Consider the following 8,382-nt stretch of genomic DNA (forward strand, 5'->3'; position numbering starts at 1 on the left):
AAAGGGAATTTTTATTTTGATTACTATGGAATAAACTCTAATGTAAGCCCTGTAGAACATAAAATTGTTTTTAAACACAACGGATGCTATTTGGGCAAGTAAAAATCAAGTAGCTGCTTGAATAACTGCACCTACCCTGATTAGGAAAACAACTCCTTCAATGTGTGCAGGGTAAAAGAATACCACACATTGTATTCTCAGACACAAAAGTAGTATAAACACCACAGTAACAACAGTGTTCTTAAGGCTGTATTACTACTTCCTGTATTAAGCTCAGATTCATTTGTTAGCTAGGAATTACTTAGTTTTAACACCTATACTCTGTACTAGTCCAAAAGCACAAAATAGAGTTATTTCAGAACAGTTCAGTGCTGGGCTAAAACTAGTTCTAAAACTTGCTGGGCTGCTTTCCATGATCTATCAGTGGTCTTGGTCAACTGGAGAGATCCTGGATGACTGGAGACTTGCTAATGTGACACCCATCTATAAGAAGGGTTGTAAGGAGGACCCAGGGAACTACAGGACTGTCAGCTTGACCTCGTTGCCAGGAAAGGTGATGGAACAGGTCATCTTGAATGCAATCACGCAGCATATGCAGGATGACCATGGGATAAGGCCCAGTCAGCATGGGTTCATGAAAAGCAAGCCTTGCCTGATCAATATCATCTCCTTCTATGACCTGGTGACCCGCCTAGTGGGTGAGGGAAGGTCCATTGACATAGTCTACCTAGACTTCAGCAAGGTCTTTGTGGTCTCCCATAGCATTCTCCTGGAGAAGCTGGCAGCCCATGGCTTGGACAGGTACACACTTTGATCAGTTAAAAAAAGCTGGATGGCCAGGCCCAAAGAGTAGCGGTGAATGGAATTAAATCCAGATGGTGACCAGTCGCGAGTGGTGTTCCCCAGTGTTGGGGCCCATCCTTTTTAACATCTTTATTGATGACTTGGATGAGGGAATTGAGTGCACTCTCAGTAAGTTTGCAGATGACACCAAGTTGGGGGGAAGTGTTGATCTGCCGGAGGGTATGGAGGCCCTGAAGAGGAACCTGGACAGGATGGGTTGATGGGCAGAGGCCAATGGAATGAGGTTCAACATGGCTAAGCGCTGGGTCCTGCCTGTTGGCCCAAACAACCCCACGTAGCTCTACAGGCTTGAGGGAGAGTGGCTGAAAAGCTGTGAATAGGAAGAGGATCTGGGGGTGCTGATTAATGCTTTTCTGAACATGGGCTGGCAGTGTGCCCAGGTGGCCAAGAAGGTCAACGGCATCCTGGCTTGTTATCAGGAATAGTGTAGCCAGCAGGACCAGGGAGGTGATTGTCTCTTTGTATTCTGCTCTAGTGAGGTCACTCCTCAAGTACTGTTTTTGGCCCTTCAGCACAAGAAGGACATCAAGGCCCTTGAGCCCTCGAAAGAAGGGCTACAAAGCTGGTGAAGGGCCTGGAACACAAGTCCTATGAGGAGCTGCTGATTTAGTCTGGAGACAAGGAGGCTCAGGGGACACCTTATTGCTCTCTACAACTACCTGAAAGGAAGCGGGGAGGTGGATGTCAGCTCTTCCCTCAGGTAACTAGTGATAGGACTAGAGGGCGTGGCCTCAAGCTGTGCCAGAGGAGGTTCAGGTTAAAAATGAGGAGACGTTTTTTCTCAGAAAGAGCAGTCAGGTTGTCCAGGGAGGTGGTGGTGTCACCGTCCCTGTGGGTGTTCAAGGAAAGGTCAGACATGGAGCTTAGGGACATGGCTTAGTGGGTGACATTGGTGGTCAGGCCAGATGATCTTGAAGGTCTTTTCCAACCTGAATGGTTCTATGATTCTACGACTCCCTTGTCCTATTAGTTAAAACTAACATTATTGAAAAAGTGCAGCCAGCAGGTCAAGAGAGGTGATTCTCGACCCCCCTCTTGTTGAGCCCCCACCTGGAGCACCATGGTCACCTCTGGGGCCTGCAGCACAACAACCACATGGAACCGTTGTAGCAGGTCCCAAAGAGGGCCATGAGGACGATCAGAGGACTGGAGCACCTCGCCTATGAAGGCAGGCCGAGAGCAGGGGAGACCTGAGAGCAGTCTTCCAGTACTTTGAGGGAAGAGGGGGGAGGGACTCGTTATCAGAGAGTGTAGTGACAGGACAAGGGGCAGTCGGGGTTTATAACTGAAAGCGACTTAGATGAGATACAAGGAAGAAATTCCTCACTGTGAGGGTGGCAAAGCACTGAACAGATTAGATTGCCCAGAGAAGCTGTACATGCCCCATCCCTGGCACTGTTCAAAGCCAGGCCGGATGAGGCTTTGGGCAGCCTGGTCTAATGGGAGGCACCCCTGCCGTTTCTGCTGAGAGGGATTTCTCCGCCCGGTTCGTGGCTGCGCGCGGCTCTACTGAGAGGTACCGGCCCTCCCACCGCCTCCAAACGGCCGCCGCAGAAGCCTGCTCCAGTGATGCCCGCGCTCTCGCAGCCGGCCCCGCTTCCAGCCACTCGCCCTAGCAGCCTCCAGACTGCTGCGAGCGTAGGCGCGCGCGGCGAGCCCGCGCTAGGACCTCCGTTGCTGCCTCAGCGCAGGGGGCAGTCCGAGCCCGCCCTGAGGCGACTCCTCGAGCCCCCAGCACGCGCTGCACGCAGCACCTCGGCCCGCGCCGACACGCGCACGTCCCCGCTCAGCAAAACTCAAGCCCGCCCCCTCTGGAGCGCGCGGGTAACAGCCAATGGGAAGCCAGCGCGCGAAGCCGAGCGGATCGAGACGGTTACTCGTCGGCAGTTGGCAGTGCTCGGCGGGAGGTGGCGGACGCGGTCTGGTGCAGTCGAGGCTCCTGAGCTTGGCCAGGCAACATGGTGGGGAGCGGGCCTCTCGCGGCTGGGAGGAGGCAGGGAATTTGGGAGCGCTTCTGCGGCGGGTCTGGGGATCTTAGGATAACGTCTACCATGGCGGGGCTTGCAGAGAGCTGCCCCGTGGAGTCCCCACGGTCGCAGTAAGGTGGGAGGGCTGGGGGGGAGGAGGGAGGTGGCTGTAAGTTAACACGTCAAGGCAGGCGATGTGCAGGAACTGGCCGGTGGCTATCGGGACAAACCGCGTGGAAAAGCAACGAAAGGCTGTTTATAGCGGTGGCCTCGCTGTCGGCGGGGTGGAGAGAAGGTGACAGGTGAGGGATAGACTACACCCGCCCGAGGTGAGAGACGGCGGGAAAGCGCAAGACAACAGCCAAACATTTCGTTCTGCCGTTTCGTGGCGCCGGCGGCAGCGCTCAGAGCTTCCGCGAGTCGCAGGCAGCCACTCGGAGGAGAGGGGGTTGGCCCGTAGCCCGCCATGCGGCACGGCTGCCCGCGCACGGGCGGGGCTGCGGGGTGGTGCCCGGCGCCTGCTGCTCCCGCTCCGAGGCGCGTGGTGCAAACGCGATGGGGAACTGGAGACAGGCAGCACAAAGCCTTTAGAAACTTGGTGCTAACCGAATGGAAGCAGAAATAAGTGCAGAGTCAGCCTTGCCGGCAACGGGTTAATGCCAGAACCCCCTGAGTGAGAATACAAACATGGAGTCAAGGATGCAAGCTTTGATGAAGCGGTGAAGAAAAGAGGACTATAGACACCCTACCATTTATTTTACGTCTCTGCTTTTTCCTAGAAACACTGTAACACTAAGCTACAATAACAATTTATCTTAGTCTCAAATGCAAGACAAAAATTAAGATTTTTGAGAGATTAAACATGTGGCATGCTTACACTGGTGATTTAGCAGAGGAACTCAAAGATGTATGTATTTCCAGGCACTAGATAACTTTATTGCACGGAAAAACATACTAGAAGGTTTAATGTGGGAAAGATTCTTGCAACATTGCCCAGTACGTTATTGGCAATAAATCAAGGAAATGTGGGGTTATTATATAAAACTAAGTCTTTCAAAACCAAGGAAAGGTGGAAAAGAGACTAGACAATATTAAAGATAGAATACACATGTAGCATGGTAAGGGATGATACTATTGCATTCACCCTACGTGTTCTCTATGACTATGTAGTCTCTAAGGTTCTACAACGTTTTCAATATCATAGTCCAGATCAACTGAGGTGAGTAGAATCTTGCCAGCAGGAGACAACTTGATCAGTGTAATTTTCACTTGAAAGCAGCTGGGGAATACTGCAGCAGAGAAGGATCATGGTAACTAAACCCACAGATTGCTGGTTATTAGGAGAATGAAATCTAGAAGATGGGTAGCTCTACATTTCATTATCATTATTCTATTTTTAATTTTCAGCGTGAATGTATATCTATCCACGTTGGTCAGGCTGGTGTTCAGATTGGCAATGCATGCTGGGAATTGTATTGTCTTGAACATGGGATCCAGCCTGATGGTCAAATGCCCAGCGATAAAACTATCGGAGGTGGAGATGATTCATTTAACACTTTCTTCAGTGAGACAGGAGCTGGTAAACATGTTCCCAGAGCAGTGTTTGTGGACCTAGAGCCAACTGTAGTTGGTACGTACCCAACATGTACATCATTGTGAAACCACTCCTTTCCCTGCAGACATCTCTGTATCTTCAGAACACTGCAGATTCTAAAAGATGTATACTCGGATGCTGCTTTGACGTTTTAAATTACTGTTACTTGGAAGAAGAAATTAAATAATAATCTGTGGGGAACATCTGGGAGACATTAGAACTTTTTTTGCCGTCTGTGGATAATCTTTCCAAACTGCTGCATGACATCCAGAGCTGAGCTTCGTTTAATTGCTATCTAGAATATGTCTGTCTATGCCTGTGATGTAGTTCTCTGAGTTACCTCCGTGTTCCCAGATCCTTGTAATGCTCTGAGTGCTTGATGTTTTCCTCTCCACAAAGGGGCTGAAGTTGTGTCAACTTTTTTACACTAGTCAGACAAGCTGCATGTAGTCACAGGTGCTGTCTACACCCTTTTGATATGTGTGTTTACTTAGTATTTCACTGCTAGGCAGCATGCATAGAACTGAACAGCCAGATTTCACGTTGGCATATTCTATTTCTTTGTAGATGAAGTACGTACAGGCACGTATAGGCAGTTATTTCATCCTGAGCAGCTCATTACTGGGAAAGAAGACGCAGCTAATAATTATGCTAGAGGCCATTATACCATTGGAAAAGAGATTGTTGATCTCGTGCTAGACCGCATTCGCAAACTGGTAAGAGTTCATACTGTAAGTCATGCAGTTATTTAAAATAATTGATACAGCCCTACAGCTATCTATAACTATGATTTGACACTTGTGTTGTTTGTTTTTTTAAAATCAATTATCCATTACAATGTTTAAAAAAAAGAAGTCTTCCTGCCTCCCCCTTTTGAGGTAAATAAAAATTTGGTCAATAAAACTTGAAGCTTCTTAGGATCTGAAACATCATTATTTGAAGTCATTCTAAGGATACCTTGGAAACATACTATAAAATCCTTAAAAAAGCATGGTCATATTGTTGTACTTGTTTGTTATTTTCAACTTGAATTGCACCCTTATGTGTCAAGCAAAATAATTCCAGTACCTGAACCTCAGGTTTTGGTTGAAAGCTCAGAAATTTCAAGTATTTTTCTAGATTTTCACATCCTGATGCACTGTGAGAAACTCGCATAGTACGACATGATTCAAAGTGAAATAGTGATTGTCTATGTAAAATTGTAAAATACTGGTTTTCAATACTTAATTGATACTTGCTGCCATGTAGAGTAGAATCTGTTCCCAAGGGTGTAACCCAGCTGTGATTTATAATAACTTCACAGTGGTATACAGCTGTTCTTGCTTACAGTAGTGTTAAAGTGGCATCAAAAACAATGATGCTACTTTTAAATGTGAAAATACTCATATTCAGAATAAGGTATGCAGTGTCACTGGTAGTTCTGAGTAAAAGATATGCAAGAAAAAAAAGTTCACCTTTTAAAACTAAAAGAATTAGGAAATAATTGCTTTGTAATGCTTATTTTAATATTACCCTCTCCAGAATAATCAATAACTTCTCTTTCTCTCCCACTTTTTTCTACCCCATTATAGGCTGATCTGTGTACAGGGCTGCAAGGTTTCCTTATCTTTCACAGTTTTGGAGGAGGCACTGGTTCAGGGTTTGCATCTCTGCTCATGGAAAGGCTCTCTGTTGACTATGGAAAGAAATCTAAACTAGAGTTTGCAATTTATCCAGCACCCCAGGTTTCCACTGCTGTAGTAGAACCTTACAATTCAATTTTAACTACGCACACCACACTGGAGCATTCAGACTGTGCATTCATGGTAGATAACGAAGCCATTTACGATATATGTCGTCGCAACCTTGATATAGAACGTCCTACTTATACCAATTTAAACCGACTAATTGGGCAAATTGTTTCATCCATCACCGCTTCACTGCGTTTTGATGGAGCCCTCAACGTAGATCTCACTGAATTTCAAACTAACCTTGTCCCATACCCACGAATCCATTTCCCCCTGGTAACATATGCTCCTGTCATCTCTGCTGAAAAAGCGTATCACGAGCAGTTATCTGTGGCTGAAATTACCAATGCTTGTTTTGAACCAGCTAATCAGATGGTAAAATGCGACCCTCGCCATGGCAAATATATGGCCTGCTGTATGTTATATAGAGGTGATGTCGTACCTAAGGATGTTAACGCAGCTATTGCTACTATCAAGACTAAACGTACCATTCAGTTTGTGGATTGGTGCCCAACTGGATTCAAGGTACATAAATAACTTAGGAGGTGCCTGATGTTTAAAATACTAGGAATTGCATAGTATTTAGATGTGATGGTCACTGTATAATGTTGTAATGTCCCTGTTGGCAAACTGCTTACGTTTCAGATTACATTCTTAAGTATAAATTCAAGATACTGCAACACAGGTGAAAATTCTGTACCAAGTTATAGATAAGCTATCAGTTTTTATAGCAACAGGCAATACTGAGTATCTGAAAACAATTTAAAAACGGGTAGAAAAAAAACTGTGTTATATTTTTCTGCAAGTCTTCAAAAACTTAGGTAATTCTGTATAGAGAAAGTGTAGGTAAACCTCAAACAACTGTAGAAACACCATAGTAACTTATATTGTAGTAAAGTGCAGTAACTTCCCAACAACATTTTTGAGATACCTTAAAATGACAGATGCTGTCAATTTCCGGGTCTGTACTGTGATGACAGATGTTCTATGACACCTGGCTTCTATCACTAGGGCAAATCTTTTGTGCTGTTGTTAACAATGTCAACATGGCTGACAATGACACCTTGCAGATAAGCAATCAATCCTTCTAGCTATTGTCAGTGCATTCAGGACTTGAAAGGACCAGATTCTTCTGTTCTATTTAGAGTCCAGTAAGCTCTTACTACCAATTATTTCTTCTAGGGCCCTTCCACAGTCATTTGTGTGACTTATTTGTTATAATCTGGTAAAAAAAATTCTCTAGTGCAGCCTACCTAATATTGTCCCAATATTAATTTGATCTGATCCTGAATTAGGATTTAGTTAAATATGCTCATGAAATGCAAAATAATTCTAAGCTATTTGTCCATAACCGTGATGTTTGTTCATTATTAACAGAAATGTCTTTAACCCTTCCCACTCAAAGTTTTCATTTGTTTCCTTGAAGGTGGGCATTAACTATCAGCCTCCAACTGTGGTGCCAGGTGGTGACCTCGCAAAGGTGCAGCGGGCTGTGTGTATGTTAAGTAATACAACTGCTATTGCTGAAGCATGGGCTCGCCTTGACCACAAATTTGATCTCATGTATGCTAAACGTGCCTTCGTACATTGGTATGTTGGGGAAGGAATGGAGGAAGGAGAATTTTCTGAAGCCCGCGAAGATTTGGCTGCGCTTGAGAAAGATTATGAAGAAGTTGGGGTAGACTCAGTAGAAGCAGAGGCTGAAGAAGGAGATGAATATTTAGAAAACTGAAGTCTGGAAAAGTATGTTCAGCAACAACAAATTGCAGAACCCTGTTCACTTGTTTGATTGTTTTCAAATAAAGTTTTAAAGGTTCTCTCTTTGTCTTCATTACTATTTACGTCTATAGTCACTATGTAAGGACCACTTGAAACTGCAATTTTGGTAGCATCTAGTAATGTGCAAACTAAAGATAAAATCAGGAAATTATACAGAATTTCCTGTGATCCTGAAGCATTTTGTGACAAACTTTTATTTTTAGTTTTGCACAAGCAGGAAACTTCTTTTTGTTAAAGGATTAATGGGTGTTATTCCAAGCCTGTCTTTACATAATAGACAGAAACCCGATATTAAGCATATTGTTGCTTTGAAGCTAGCTTCACAGAAGACACACAAAAAAATAATATACTAAAGTAATTTCCCTAATTGTAGTTATGGCACATACAATTACAGTATCGATTTGAATTTAATACCAGTATACTAGCTAACAGGACAAAACTTGCTACCTTG

The 8,382-nt window shown here is 44.7% G+C and overlaps 1 protein-coding gene across 2 annotated transcripts; it reads left to right on the forward strand.

Annotated features, from left to right (window-relative positions):
- The first annotated feature begins 1,012 nt into the window (after positions 1-1,012).
- On the forward strand, positions 1,013-7,969 carry LOC137861102 (tubulin alpha-3 chain). Of its 2 annotated transcripts, none has more exons than XM_068692182.1 (5): positions 1,013-1,564; positions 4,239-4,461; positions 4,993-5,141; positions 5,997-6,677; positions 7,579-7,969. In XM_068692182.1, exons 2-5 carry the CDS (start codon positions 4,341-4,343, stop codon positions 7,882-7,884), a joined length of 1,257 nt encoding a protein of 418 aa, XP_068548283.1. In that variant the 5' UTR covers positions 1,013-1,564; positions 4,239-4,340; the 3' UTR covers positions 7,885-7,969. The 2 variants fall into 2 exon arrangements, with proteins under 2 accessions (XP_068548283.1, XP_068548281.1); XM_068692180.1 differs by lacking the exon at positions 1,013-1,564 and adding an exon at positions 1,591-2,825.
- Positions 7,970-8,382: the final 413 nt, after the last annotated feature.

The sequence above is a fragment of the Anas acuta genome, chromosome 9 (genome assembly GCF_963932015.1).
Source record: "Anas acuta chromosome 9, bAnaAcu1.1, whole genome shotgun sequence".
In the NCBI taxonomy this organism is placed as follows: domain Eukaryota; kingdom Metazoa; phylum Chordata; class Aves; order Anseriformes; family Anatidae; genus Anas; species Anas acuta.

Bases quoted from the DNA above. Each gene is read 5' to 3' on its own strand.
- LOC137861102 (XM_068692180.1), top strand. The intron at 5,142-5,996 runs GTAAGAGTTCAT...ACCCCATTATAG, and splicing joins TAGACCGCATTCGCAAACTG to GCTGATCTGTGTACAGGGCT. The intron at 6,678-7,578 runs GTACATAAATAA...GTTTCCTTGAAG, and splicing joins GGTGCCCAACTGGATTCAAG to GTGGGCATTAACTATCAGCC.